The sequence below is a fragment of the Varanus komodoensis genome, unplaced genomic scaffold, assembly GCF_004798865.1.
Source record: "Varanus komodoensis strain SLA01 unplaced genomic scaffold, ASM479886v1 scaffold1, whole genome shotgun sequence".
Lineage (NCBI taxonomy): Eukaryota > Metazoa > Chordata > Lepidosauria > Squamata > Varanidae > Varanus > Varanus komodoensis.
The window spans coordinates 129,357,249-129,372,832 of NW_025335268.1; the positions used below are offsets into that span (position 1 = coordinate 129,357,249).

A 15,584-nucleotide genomic window follows, 5' to 3' on the forward strand; every position below is an offset into this window, starting at 1 on the left:
TTATATCACTTTCAATTTCAATAGGAAATTCCAGTACAACGTCACTTCTTTGTTTTCTTCACCACATTATTTCATTTTACCAAGGGTGTGGACTACTAAGCATTGCCAAGATTTTCAGCCAGATGTCACAGGAGAGGCTGGGCTGTGCATCTGAGCTTGCGCAAGGCAGCAGCTCACAGCTAGTCTTGCAAGTACTCATTCTCTACAGTGACAGATATACTGGTATGAAGTTTTTTGTTCTGTATCCAGCACTGTCCTTTTACAAAAAGTCAGTTAAAAATAGAATATATAAAGCCACAGAGAGCACTTCATTTTGCGTATAGGCTCTGCACTGTGCAGGTCTGGACTAAGGCATATAGAGACCTAAGCTGTTTCAGACTGTGTAAATCAAAGAATACATGCACCCTAATCCAGAACCTAGAATCCTAATATAAAACACTCTCTATAACCTATATTCTATAACACTCTATAAAGAAATTTGCCAGGATGAGACAAATTCTGTTTGATTGCCTTTACAAGTCTCAAAGAAGTTAAACATATAGCATTGACTTTGATGTTGAATGTATAACCAAATACCATGACTGCAGGAGCAGGAATGTCCTGCTATTTCAGATTGGCCAGATATTTGGTGATGCTCCTTCTCTTGAAGTGTCTCTTGTTTAAGAAACCTTAACTTCATTTTATAACTTACTCATTGCTTTCACATTCTTTTTCTTATCAAATGACATTTTGACATGTACGTCCAGGAACATATCCTGCCTTAATGTTTAATTTGTAAGACGGGAAGATTAGTAAGATGTGTTTCTTACCTAGATGATAACCAGTAAATTATATTTTAATATATTTACTTCATCAGAATCTCATTTAACTTTAAGAACAAATTACTTCTTTTGTTCCCTTCTTCTTTCTCCCTCTCCATCCCCCTTTTTTTCCAAGTCACGTAAGCTTGGGAGCAGGGACTGCCTTTTTAAAATTGATCTGTAGCCTGCTCTGAGACTTTTTTGGCTTATGTGTGGGTTAAATGCTATAAATAAACCGAAGCCTTATTGCATTTGAAAAATACAAGGAAATACAGGAAAGTTTACAATTTAACTATGATGATTTTTCCTTTAGAAATCAATAACTTTTTTGCATAGCAACAAATGATTTGCTATTACATCTGAACTAAAATTGTGTAGTTAAGACAGCCCCCAAATATGGCACACCAATCTACTCAATCTTCCATATCATTATAGACCGTACTAAATATAGGCCATTAACAGAGTTTTCAATGTGACAACTGATATGGAAATAAGCATAAAGACATTTACCTTCTAGCTTTTCCCAGTCCAAGTGCAAAGAGTTCTACAGTAATCTATCTAGAAAGCCTCAAAATGGATTTTCTCCTGTTAATGGTTGAGATGAAGGTACTCCAAAACAATTTTCACTGCCAACAAAAATATTAATGGGTCTTTTATTTCCATTAACAGCACCAAATGCTCATAATGTTTTGCGGGGAAGGAAATTTGAGTCTCACAGAACTTTAAAAATTATGTTCTTAATAAAACAGATGTAAAACAGTCACAGTAGTACTAAAAATCTAGGTAGAGGGTTGTATATGAAAGGGGGAAATTTACTCATCAGATCAAAACCCACTTTCACTTTTCAGTCAACCCTGTCAAGTATGCACAAAGCAACCTGCATGTCCCCTCACTTGGTCAACATCTATGGACCGCAGACATTTGCCAGAGCATTGGCCAGGCATGCCCCCACATTACAATCCTTCACAGGCATGCACAAACAGAAGGATAGAAACACATAATTAAAACTTTACAAGCAAAATTGCACACATTAGTGTTGCCCCCCCCTTTTTTTTTTTTTAAGAAAAGGGCAGCATGTGCTACTTGAGAGGCACTGCAGCAGCCACCACTGGAGGTGGCACAGGCAATCACCAAGGAGCAGGGGTTTTGCCATTTTTACCAAACGCCTGACTCTCTGCTTTTTACAACCCATGATGGATGGATCTCTTGAGTTCAGATGACACAAGAATACAACATGGCTTCAACAACCCCTAGATCAAGTCATGGATTGTTGGGGCAGCTTGTTGCCCACAAACAGATCACCCTGGAGAGAACAGTCTGAGTTTAGATCTCACAACAACCTCTCTGGTTAGTTATCCACAATGGTTGCCATGTTATTTTTACCCAGCATCGAAACTTCATTTTATCATAAGAATATAAGAAATGTATTGCTGGATCAGACCAGTAGTCCATCCAGTCCAGCACTCTGTTCACACAGTGGCAAACTAGGTGTCTACAGGATTCCTCGAGCAGGTTGGGTACAAAAGCTCTGCCTGTCCAAGGTCCTGAGCAACGGGTGTATACGGGTATGCTGCCTCTGATAATGGATGCAGCTCATAGCCAGCAAGGCTAGTGGCTGCTGATAGCCTCCTCCATTGATTTGTCTAATCGCCATTTAAAGCCATCCAAACTGGTAGCAGCAATGAATTCCTTATGGGTTGGAATTCATGTGTGTTCATCATTTATTCTCACTGTCTGCCATATACTCATATTCATTAACCAGTTACTGATCCATAAGAAGATACCACTTTTTTATTCAAGGGTGGCCCGTAACATAAGGACTCACTAAACCACTAAACATTTTGAGTATTTATCAAACTCAAATCTGAAAAATAGTTGAACATATTAACTGTATGAATGCTGCCTCACCATCTTGTTCTCTGACTGTTATTTGAAATCTAAAGCTAGTAGTTCTTATCAAATGATAAGATGGTGACAGTGCTTTTTCTGGTGTCATACTCCAGTTGTAAACTTCCCAGAGGTTTGCCTAGTGCCTACAATGTACTGTTTTCAGGATGAGATGAAGACCTTTTACCAAGTATTTTACCAAGTATTTTAATCATTCATTTTCTGTTTTAAATCTGTTACTGTATTTTAAATCTTTGCACCACTGCCATTTTATTTTGTTTTTGTTTTTATTTTATGTTGTACTTCTAAACATTTAAATGTTTATATTTAATTTTATCATATTTTATTTTATGGTTTTAAGATCTGTGAACTGCCCAGAGAGTTTTGGCTATTGGGTGGCATAGAAAGATAATTAAATAAAATATTCTTCAGTCTTCTGGCTATGTGCTCATGATCAAACAGAGAAAGGACTGTAAGTACACCTGTGCATTTGATTATTGCTGTTCGCAAAAGTGCTACTTACAACCACAGGAATCATGCATTATAGTACAAGTCTGATTCATATTGTGTAATTGCAAATGCATAGAAACCATCATGTAAGACCTTTTTATTTAAATGTCATTTTAATTGTTAATATTATTTATTGATTTGACATCTTTGGCCAGGACATCTCCAATTATATTGTTTTTATATTGTTATTATGTTATTTATTTATTGTTGTGAGCCGCCCAGAGGCTTTGGCGAAAGGGGCGGCATAGAAGCTTCCTAAATAAATAAAGGACACCTAGCATTAGATGTGTGAACCAGTTTTGATTTTTTATAATAATTATAAAGCCAAAAGGAACCAAAGCTTCAGAAATCACCTACATTTGCACTATGATGCATATGCAAATCAAACATTTCAAGCATTATATATATTCAAATTGTTTAGCATAGAGCAGTGAGGCTGCTAACAGGCCACTGACAAGACCACATCACGCCAGTCCTCTATCAATTACATCAGTTACCAACTGAGCCATGTGGCTAATGGGGTGGGCTAGAAATCTAATGAATAAATAAGTCCTAACATCAACATTTGAGGCCCTAATTGGTTTGGGAACAGGTTATCTGAAGGAACACTTCCTTCCATACATGACTATCTGAACCCTGAACTCATCACTGGAGGTCCTTCACAGGGAGCGCTCTTCAAGGGAGACAAGGAGGGTGACTACTAAGAGAAGGGTGTTCTCAGTTACGGCACCCCATCTGTGAAATCATCTCCCCTTTGTTCCTTCTAGTACCAGGTGAAAACTTTTTTTTATTTTTGCAATATTTTAATAATTAGACTTCAATTTCATTTTTACTGTATTTTACTACTGTATTCTAGACTGATTTAGCTGCAGTTGTGGTGGATGGATCATTGTTTTTGTATTATTGTATTTTATACTAATTATATTACTGTGATTTTATAATGATTGTTACATATTAATTATCAAATCTTTTGATTTTGTGAGCCCAGGGAGCCTTCTGGCTGATGGGTGGTGCAGAAATAAATAAATAAATACAATCAGAACTTGCTAACTAGAATATGTCAAAGGAGCAAAAATATTTTAGCTTTAACTGGCTCACTAACAGGCTAATTCTATTAATTCTGTTCGATGGAATTCTTTTTAAAGATAGAGGAACAGCCTTATCTGAACCCTTCTTAGGTTCACACAAGCAGGACAGAAGGAAGGAAGTAGCAAGACTGCATCTCTGCCCCCTTACTTTCATAATTTTCTTCCATTGCTTGCAATGGAACATTATGTATATGGTAGAAGCCAAACCAGAAATATTTTTTTTTTTATCTCAGAAGGCAATGCAGGGGAATGGGAGGACTATGCCTCCTTCAGATACAATTCTTACCCCAGTATATCTCCACCCACAGTATGTCTCTGTTTGGCTTCTATGAGTATTGATCTCTAAGAGAGTGGAAAGGTCAGAAGAAATTTTCTTGTGCCTGGAGGAGTTTATGAAGCTGCATCTCTTTTTTAGAGGTTGAACCTCTCTATCCACCTTTGGCGAGGGAGATTCAAAACATTCTATGGCTATTGGGATGGCTTCTTGGAGACCACGACATTATAGACCTACATGTACGTTAGATTAGAACCTAACATTCACACTAGCTCCTTCCTAAACAATATTTTATTGCACATATGCTGCATTTTGTACAAAGCTTCCCAACAAAAAAGTGGCAGAACTTTCCTGTACCCTGAAATGTAACCTGTATGCTGAAGAGTTAGACAACCAAAACAACTCTTTTGTAAAGTATGCTTAAAAGCTAGGTCTTCTACTAGAACATCCTGATTTTAACTGGTTAATTAATTAAATGCTTATTAAGGTCACCATTTATTCCCTTAAGAGTCAGGCCATGTATTCTAGTCACACATCTATTCAGAACTGCATCCTATGATTTATCTTACATTATTTCATTCCTTTTTTTTACAAGTCTACATTGTGCATCTTGGCCATTACTATATCCATCTACACCAATGTCACTTCTAAAATCTTTAATTCACTGCTTCCCCCAACAGGGCTTCAAAATGTAATCTGACCGTCTGCTTTCTTCAGTCTCAGCAAACCTTTTCTTCCCATTACCACAGCATTCAATAAAGGTCAAAACTACTATGTTTCAGGGGGCAACAGGAAGGGAGGGGCAACAACTTCTGGCTACTTACAACTGCATTATCATATTAACATCACCACCAAGTCTCTGCCCTAAAGTACTGGAGTCTGCTGCCCACACAGAGCCATGCTGCAGAAAAACCACCTCAGTCAGTAGCAACACCTTTCATCTTCTCACTTACAAGCCTTCCTGTGTGTGTCTGTGTGTCTTTCTTTCTTCTCTTTTGGAGGGAGAAAGGAGAACGTCCTTACTAAAAATGATCACAAGATCTGTCCCAATTTTAAAGTGAAATCATAGTGCCTTGCTTTTATTTTATAAAGAAAAGCAGATATTACACTTTTCAAATAAAATGAGAGATCAGGTAGCAGTTCTATTTAGGACAGATATAACAGAAATATGCTGGTCATGCTTTTTCAAAGGTTAAAGCAAAGCACATATACATAAACACACAAAAACACTGTTGCCGTAACAAATGCCTAACTTGGCTGTAATCCAAATGAAGAACACAAAGAGAAACTCATGGCCTCTTAAAAAAATATATTATTGTTGTTGTTGTTCTGGTCAACTTCAAACAGCATTCACTTGTCAAAAATGCTATCCTTCCATCATCATGGAAACCTCCTATATGTTTTAAAATTCTGACCACCACCTTTCTCTTAATCTCCCACTTTGACTGGAAAGCCCAGACGATCTCCTCTTCCCAAGTATGGCAGCAAGACCTAGGTCAAAGGGCAATCTTTCCTCTCCTGGGCCCCTTCAAATGTATTGGAGGCAATTCTCATCATATCAAGCCAGGCTAATGAGATCATTCATTCATTACATTTCTATACCTCCTAATAGCCAAAGCATTCTGGATAGTTTACAGTGATTAGAATCCTTTAAAAAACAACATAATGTAAAACAAACAACATACAAAAATATAAAAACAATGGTGAACAACCCACAATAAAAAACCAGACCCCACTGAAAAGCCTTATCATATCCTGTCAAATGCTCCAGAGCAGAGGTAAATCTTAACCTGGTGCCCAAAAGATAATGTTGGTGCCAGGCAGACTTCATTGAAAGACCATTTTAAAATCTGGCGACTACCACCAAGAAGGCCCTCTGCCTTGCTGTCATTCTCTCAACCCCCCCTCTCACTTCCCTTCCCTCAGAAACAGGAAAGAGCCCTAGAGCACAGTGTAGTGTTTGTGGGTTCACAGCCAAACCAGATGTGCTGAAGTTTCAGTCTTGCACATGCAGCAGGTTCCAAATCAAGAAAGGCTGCCCTATGGATCTGGCTCCTATGTCAGATACGTAACCTCTCAAAAGACTCTCTCCCGTACCCTAAAACTATCCTTACACTTCCTTGGAGAGGAAGACTCATGAAATTCAGGGAGACTTGCTTCCTAAAAAAAACTACACAGCTTTGGGAACTGCATCTTGGAGAACTCCGCCAAGTGCGACCCTTTCTTTCACTAATCGATGAAAACCACGCATGGTGGGCTTCGCCTTCCATGCATAATACTTTAAAGAACTACATCTGTTAGGTCTTGGATCTAGAAGATATTTGAGAGAGATCCTCTTCTCCACCCTCCCGCCCCTCTGTTACCCATTTCCCCTGATATGGCCTCTCCACACACCCGAGTTCCTTACCGGCCTGCAGGAAAGCACCCCCACCAGTGGGGGCGCTATCGAGGACCGAGGGGGCGGGTTGTTGTTCAGGCGGCTCCTTCCCAACAGGCCCAGGAGGACTAGTGACGGGCAAAACAGCGGGCCCTTGCGAGTATCTGATGTCGCGGAAGAACTTCTTCGTCTCTCGCAGGTTGTGCTGTAACCGCGCCAGGTGCCGGTTGTAGTGGCCGAATGCGCGGCACAACTCGCGACATAATCCGCCGCCGCTGCCCCCCCGGGCTGAGGGCCCTCCCCATCCCCCAGACATCTCGTCTTCCGGGGCTTCCGTCTCAGAGTCGTCCTCCCCCCACCTCGGCGGAGATTCGGACGCTGCCAGGCTGTTAGCGGCGCCTGGCCCCACAGCTTTGGCCTCTTTCCCTGTCACCAGCGTCGCACCAAGCCGCACTGCGCACGGAACGGAACCTTTATCCCGACGCTCTGGCGGGGAGGGGGAGGCGGCCAGGGGCGGACCCCATTTGGTTCCCTTGGTCGCCATGCACTATGGGGAATGTAGTCAAACTAAGGTCCGTTCCCCGTCGTTGTGGAGTAGCGGAATTGCAACCCCTATGGGGCTCCAGAAAAACGCCTTTCCGAAATGAACTCTGGGACTTGAAGTCTTTTGGGAGAGGAATATTATGCCTCTCAGGACCTCAGGTTTTGGGGTTTTGGTGCAGAGTAGGATAGGGAAAGACCTCGAATTAAATCCAAACGAAATAATTGAAAAAACCTATATAGGAATATATATAGGAGGAGAGCACAAAAGTTGGCTTGAAACACAACATTAAGAAAACTAAGATCATGGCATCCGGTCCTCTCACTTCCTGCCAAATAGATGGGGAAGAAATGGAGGTATTAACAGACTTTATTTTCCTGGGCTCCAAGATCACCACAGACGGGGACTGCAGCCAAGAAATTAAAAGATGCTTGCTCCTGGGGAGGAAAGCTATGGCAAATCTAGATAGCATACTAAAAAGCAGAGACATCACCCTGCCAACCGAAGTGCGTATAGTCAAAGCTATGGTTTTCCCAGTTGCAACATATGGCTGTGAAAGTTGGACCATAAGGAAGGCTGAGTGCCAAAGAATTTGAATTGTGGTGCTGGCGGAGACTTCTGCGAGTCCCTTGGACAGCAAGGGGATCAAACTGGTCAGTCCTAGAGGAGATCAACCCTGACTGCTCCTTAGAAGACCAGATCCTGAAGATGAAACCCAAATACTTTGGCCACCTAATGAGAAGGAAGGACTCCCTGGAGAAGAGCTTAATGCTGGGAACAATAGATGGCAAAAGAAGAAGGGGACGGCAGAGGATGAGGTGGCTAGATGGAGTCACTGAAGCAGTTGGTGTGAGCTTGAATAGACTCCGGGGGATGGTGGAGGACAGGAAGTCCTGGAGGAATGTTGTCCATGGGGTCGCGATGGGTCAGACACGACTTCGGGACTAACAACAACAACATATAGGAATGTTTAAAGTGGCACTAGCTATTTAAGGAAATGACACCAAAGACTATTTTGGCTCTTTAAGCACTAACAAATGAGTTCTGTAATTAACTTTCGTGGATACTTTCCACTTCAGCAGAATATACGTCTCTGAAAGCTTGTACTAGAATAAATGCCTTAAATGTTAAGCTGTAGATTTTAAGCTACCGCAAGAATGCTGTCTTTGCTGCAAAAGAGTAACACGGCTGCCTGTTTGAGAATGGAGAAAATGAGAAATTATTGTGGGTGGAATGGGTTGCATTTTAAGCAGCTGGTTTATTCTTAAACCAAATGGATGTCTTTAAGGAGTTATCCTGTCTTTTTAGACAGGAAAAAGCCCTACAGCCCTCAATATAACTGGCTGGGATTTGTAGGACACTTCTGTCAGATCATGCATAAATTTGTGCCCACTGCACAGCTAATACGTTGACAGTTATCCTGCCTTTCCCTAGTTAATGAATTTTTGCATAAAAAGAAAAGATGGAGAAGTGATGGGAAGATTCAGGAAGATTACAAATAGAAGACAATGTCATCTGAGCCTCCTAAAATAATAACTCCATAATATAAGTCAGGGTAATAACAGCTTAAAAATCTAGTCAGAGGTTGTCTGACTAGAAACAGAAGTTGTCTGGTGGAACATCTGTAGAATTCCATAACTGAGGCAGGGCAACTGTAGGTTAACAACCTCGTGTGGGCTTCCTAGCACGACCCTTTGAATTGGAATTGTGCAGTTGTGCCAACTTTTCGTAACTTCCATGTGTGTTTATGTAGAAAGAAAAATGATGGAAAATCCAGCAGTAAAAGATAGGAAAGTTAGATGCTGCCAATGGGCATCCCATAAAATTAGGCAAATGAAGCAGATAATTGCATCAGAAATCATGCACACTTGCCTGAAAGCACCAAAACGGATACTTCTAGACAGAGGCTCCTAGTTATATCTATCTAAAAGCACTGATAAGCTATTCTGTCTTTTCCTTCTGAGCTGTTTTTTTCTAATAAGAAAAAAGATTAAACAAACCGTGGAAAAACACAGCAGGGTTACAAATGGAAGATCCACTAAATCTCCTAATATAATTCAGTAACTGAAGTAGGGCAGTTTCAGAATAAATGGCCCTTCTGGAAGCATTTGGTGCTTATTAGGATACAATCTAGTACATACTTAGACAAATTCCACAACACCTCGTGTCCCCCAACCAACACTTTTAATTGGTATTTTTAGGAGCCTAACATCTGGAAACATCTATATTGATCTATTCTGGCATAAGCTTTCCTGAGCTGGAAATCTTTCCTGTTATTTTTTGTTGCAAAAGTGGAATTATAAATGCCAATAAAGGTAAAGGTAAAGGTTTCTCCTTGACATTAAGTCCAGTCATGCCTGACTCTAGGGGGCGGTGCTCATCTCTGTTTCCTAGGAGCGTTTGTCCGCAGACAGTCTCCGTGGTCATGTAGCCGGCATGACTAAACACCAAAGTGCACGGAACGCTGTTATCTGCCCACCGAAGTGGTACCTTTTTATCTACTTGCAATTGCATGCTTTCAAACTGCAAGGTTGGCAGGAGCTGGGATGGAGCAACAGGAACTCATCCCATTGTGCAGATTCGAACCGGCGACCTTTCAATCAACCAGCCCAGCAGCAGAGCGGTTTAAACCACTGAGCCACCTGCAGTTCCAATATGTCAATACTCATAAATAAAACTGAATTCAATAGGTCTTATCCACAGGTTTCAACCTAACATAACAGACCCTCTGTGAAATTATTACAATAAGGATACTAGTTTATCAGCTATATATTTAAAATGTATTAACTATAATTTAAATCTCAAGATTAATTATTTTTCTGTTTTCCAGGAAACTCTGAAACACAGGTTTGTACATTCTATTCCATCTCTTGTATCTTATATCAAAATCTTATATCAAAAGTCTTCTTCTAACTATTTTAATTCATTTTCTGGGGTCAATTTGGCAACAGTTTTCAGTATCAAACTCAAGTATGAAGAACTTCCATTTTTTAGTCATTAAATAATGTTATTTGTGTTTCTAGTATTCTTTCTCTGCTTGATAACTCACATTAAACATCCAAAGAATTTTGAAAGGTCATTTAAAAGCTAGTCTGAGATATTTACTATTATATTGAATTGCTATTGTGAGGATGTCTTCCTTGCTCTATTTAGACGTGAATAAAGTCCAAAAGTGTATGGCAACTGATAGAGGAAAGAGGAAATGCATATGATTGATCTGCTTACATGACATGGCAGTCCTTCATGGGTTAATTTTCCCACAAAGAGCTCCGGCGTGTGCTGGCTGCCATTGTGAATATGTTAGCCCCAGGTAGGGGCTGCCATGGTTTACGTCATGTCATGCTAACCCAGCAAGTCAGAGTTATTTGAGGGTTGTCACATGGGTCTTTGTTATTTACACTTGATGCATCAGCCCATCAACTCATCTGTCAGAAAAATCACAACAGAGGAAGAAAGGTACAAAGGAAACTATAGAGCCAATAATTCAAAACAAGTTATTGATCTATGAGAGAAATTTTGGTGTCAAGAGAAACAGAAATCGGTTTGCAGGCATGCTGTTTTTTTCTTGCATTTGTATCACGCCCACAAAGGTGCTCAGATAGATTATTACAAACTAATAATCATAATTATTGTTGTGGTAATTTTGTATATCAGCAATGGTCCCAGAAATCACAGTAATTGATATGAACTGCACTGTTATTAATTGATGATATTCTTAAAACTAAGGAAGGTTGTGTGTGATTCTGATCCCTGAGTGTATACCCAGAACAATAACAGCAATATTATCTGCCTAGATGTATACTCATCTTCTGGTTTCTTGATGTGGATCTTAGCGTTTCCCATAAAATAAGAAATGTCCTTTAATTCCTGCTCCATTTTTAATGACCTTCTCCAATGCCTTTTGGCCATTATGATCTCAACAGAGCTGAAAGGATGATCTGTGTAAAAACTGACTACACCATTCAATTAGATTTTTATGCTCTGTTTTCTTTTTTCCTGCAGAAACCGCCATTTAGCTTCCAGCTCTCATATCTCCCATTTCATTAAAGTCATGAGATCAGCTCAACTGATTGGTTCAAATGCTGCAACCAATTCAAAAAGCAGTACCAAATCCTCAACACAGTTACTCAGAAGTAAGTCTCCCTGGTTTCAAGTAAGTGTGTGTAGGATTGTAATTTCACATCCCTAAAAGTGAATGATATTTAACAACAGTTGAAATAGTTGCCATTGCATACTGTGCTATATACCAGGAGTGAGAAATGCCTAAGGACTGAATTTAGTCTTCAAGAACCTCTCATGGAGAGACATTCCAGTGCAGATGGGGCTGAAGTCAAGGGGGCAAGACCAAAGGCAAAAGCAATAGAGCCATTTAAAAAAAATAATAAAGTGATGTAGATTAAAGCTGTCTTGAGATCCATTTCAGGAAAAGACAGGCTAAAATGTTAAAATAAAATTAAAAAAACAAAACAAAACAAGCTCATGCTGCCTCTAACTAAGCCATAGGAGAGCCATGCCAACCATTTAGAATGGGGGGAAAACTTCACAAAAGCTACTACCAGCTGAACAGTAGTTGGGAAGAAATAAAGTTGGCAAAGGGGCAGGGAGATGGACATCCAGGAAAACCCTGGAGCACCAGATTGGGACCCCAAGTGGGCTGGATTTGGCCCCCAAGACTAAATTTCCGCACCCCTACTATACCTACTACTTGTGAAACTAACATCCCAGCAAAGCATTATCACTCCAGAAGCTAAGAAGTAGCCCTGAACTCTGATTTCCCAGATACCCCAGCAAGTATTAACAAAGGTCTTCCCTTGCACAGTCACAGAATTTCTCAACAGGAGTGGTACTGTCATTGCTCGGCTCTTAAAAGATTTGGAATCCAGGTCCACAGGACTCAGACCTGTATAAAATTTTCATATGCTGAATGTAAAAGCTATAAATGAAAATTTAAAAATAATTAACATTATTCATTTACATTTCACAGAAGCAAAGCCACCTGGTTGTTCCTTTCCGTCTTCCTGGAGAAAAATTGCCCCACCTCATACAATTAAGCTTAGAAGAAAAGTTTTCATTAACACCAATAGACATTCCCTTTTTCTAAGCTTAATTGGCATGTGGTGGTGAGGGGGAGATGTTGAAGGTAGTTTCATCATGGAGGAAAGATTATCCTTTCCTCACTGTAACCACACTAGAAAATGTGCCTGCAAAGCAATTAAATTAAGAAAAAAATCTTTCAATGGGCACACAACACTCTTAGGAATGGTTCTGGTGCTATTGTTAAAAAAAAGTGAAGCCAGGCCTAGCAACACCCATGAAGATCAACATCAAGAATTAGCATCATGGTTGGGCACCTGCTGAGAGACGCCTGGATTTGTTCTCCTTCTTCACCAGTACAATCTGTTTATTCCTCTCTTCCCCAAACAGCATTGGCAGCAAGAAGATGGAGCTGTAAATGTCATTGCATGCTTGCTCAATGGCTCCCTCTCTGGCAAGCAAAGAAGTGGTGGCAATGATGAGAAGGATCATGAGGAGAAAAGGTGGTAGTGACAATAGCAATGGAAGGTGGACTCACTGAGGGAGAGGCCCATTGGCCAAACACCCACCAAAACCTGCAGCCAGCACTGATGATGCTTCTCTTGAAAGACTGCATTAAAATGTTTTGTAGGGTCTGTTTTTGAGGTTGAAAAGAAAATGTGATGGAAAGTGGCTTATTCATGCAGTAGCATCGGGGGGAGGGGGGGCTTGTCTTGTCTTGCTTGTGGGCTTACCAAAAAATATCTACATGGAGATAAGATGCTACATGAGACAGGCACTTTTTCTTGTCTAGGAATGATGTTATTCTTTCATACAGACTTTTAAAATACACCCAATGGAGCCTTCTTATCCCATTAAAAGTCTTATGAACATTCTATTTCAACATACATTTTTTCTGTATTCATGCTTACCAGATCATAGTAATGTTCAGGAACCTGAAAGGTGGTCTGCAAGTTTCATTGCCAGGCTATTTTTTGCACTGTAAAGTTTCATGCCCCAGGTGCGTTCTCACATTTTCTACATGACATGATGAAAACTCCTGTCCCCAGTACTGTGCATTCAGCTTGTACATCTAGAATCAGTTCAGATCACCTAATTCTCAATTTCTGAAGGCTTCTCCACAGAGGAAAAAAAGCTTCAATGGTTGTGATCTTCAAGTAGTTTCAAAGTTAAACTCGTGGACAGTAACCCCTGAAACAATTTCTGCCACTGTTTTCTTTATAGACTGTAGCTCTATGGATTGCATATATTATACTTTATAGACTACAGATACTATATAAACTGCAAGTCATCCTGCACCTACCAGAGATAAACCCTGCTATTGCTTAGGCAATCCAAGATGAAAGTGAGATAATACACATCTCTGATATTGCCAAAAATGTTGGAGGGTTTTTTTTTTTTTCAGTTCACTTTTTGTCCCTTATTCATTCTACCAATTTCTTAAAAATGAGAGAGTGGAGCAAGTTCAGAGATTGGTAGTCCAAGATAATTGGTTGTCTTGGTAACTGGTTGGTAACCCAAGGTTAGAGATCCTGTTTTGCTGTGCCCTTGTCCTTATATCGGTCCAGTCCAGTGAGTAGTTGGCATGGGAGTGAGCTAGTTGCAATTTGTTTCCATTTTTAGACCACGCTGTATGCCTTGCCATGTCCATCATTGGGTTTCTTATGCTCCTTTTTATCCTGCTGACAAGATGTTGCAGCATAAAAAAGGAAGTATCACTCTTCCATAACTTGGTGACCTCCAGATGTATTTGTCTGCAACTCCCATAATTTCCAGCTGTTGTTTTCTCCCAGTAGGCCCCTAGGCTGCTGACAACGTGAGAATATGTAACAACAACAAATCTCTTTAAAAGGCAGTTGTGAGTTATGAAGCCTTTGGAAGCAGGGGAAATAAAGGTGAAAAAGGTCTACTCTCCAAACCTTAGATCAGAGGTGGGCAACCTGTGGCCCTTCACATATTATTGGATGCAACTCCCATCAACCCTGGCCAGCGTAACCCTCTGCATGGCGAGAGTCATCATACCTCCTCAGTTGCAACAACACAAGTTGCCTATGCCATTCTTGCATGTTACCAAAGGTAGTTACTCATTGGCAACCAGCAGTACAGTCAATCAGACATGAGTCATGCCAGCCACTCCAGAAAAAAAAACAGGAGGCAAGAGGGTCTATGAAGCCTAGGGCTATTGTGATATGAGGTCCCCATTTTGTGTGGCGCTCAGGCGAACCAAGTGGTAGGACTGAGGTGGGAGCTCAGTGATATACACAGGAGGTGAGGCAGGGGCCTTGTGGCTTTGCAGGGGCAATTCGCCCTAGATGCTTCCCTCCCACACTCTTAACAGAACTGAAGCAACATATTATCTACAGTTGCCTGCACAATCACCCTAGACCCCATATGTCACAAAATCTATTCTAAGGGGCTCCAAGCCAAGACCACTTGTGTTCAGTTTAATGCAGTGAAAGTCCCCTAGGTCCTTTCACTGGAAGTTATCTTTGTCAATCTGGTAAAGTCTCCTGCTGTCTGAAGGCCATAAATTTAAAAGTGAATTATGCAGCAGAATCATTAAAGCTTTAGCCCACATGCAGACTAATGAATATGCTTATAAAGCTGCATTATAGTCATGTGGTGTCTTGTTTTTTAAAACCTCTTTACAGAAGTATTCCAATCATTGAGACCACCTACTGGAACACATCTGCTCTGTGCTGACATAACACGTACCCCTCAGCAATGGAAAATGCTTTCAAATTAGATAAGTCTATGTATTCATCTTGATCTAGTTTCATCGCTGCAATTTCCTTTGGAGGAAACAGGTCATCTGAGGTATCTTGACATAGTTTTGCCTAAATGAAACAAATCTATTTATTTGAAAACATTCGTATTATTGGTAAAGGGCTATGGTATGAGGCCCTGAATTCATTTTCCCCAGATCAAGTTGCTGCCAAAAGCATGACTTATACAGCAGAAGAAAATTAAGATAAACTGATAATCTTATAATCTGGCTGGAAACAGTTCATGCCAAGCTCTGGTGAGAAGGTAGATTATGTTGTAGCTTATTATAATTCAGAGTGCTAGAAAA

At 40.3% G+C, this 15,584-nt stretch overlaps 1 protein-coding gene across 4 annotated transcripts in view; it reads right to left on the bottom strand.

Moving 5' to 3' along the window:
* The window catches only part of DSTYK (dual serine/threonine and tyrosine protein kinase), a 45,986-nt gene extending 38,554 nt beyond the window's left edge, over positions 1-7,432 (bottom strand). For 2 of the 4 annotated variants that reach the window (XM_044445822.1, XM_044445813.1), the window contains exon 1: positions 6,967-7,432. In XM_044445822.1, coding sequence (XP_044301757.1) covers positions 6,967-7,252 — 286 coding nt within the window. In that variant the 5' untranslated portion in view covers positions 7,253-7,432. The remainder of the gene's footprint in view (positions 1-6,966) is intronic. The other 2 variants (XM_044445831.1, XM_044445839.1) reach the window with 2 other exon arrangements.
* Between the last annotated feature and the right edge of the window lie 8,152 nt (positions 7,433-15,584).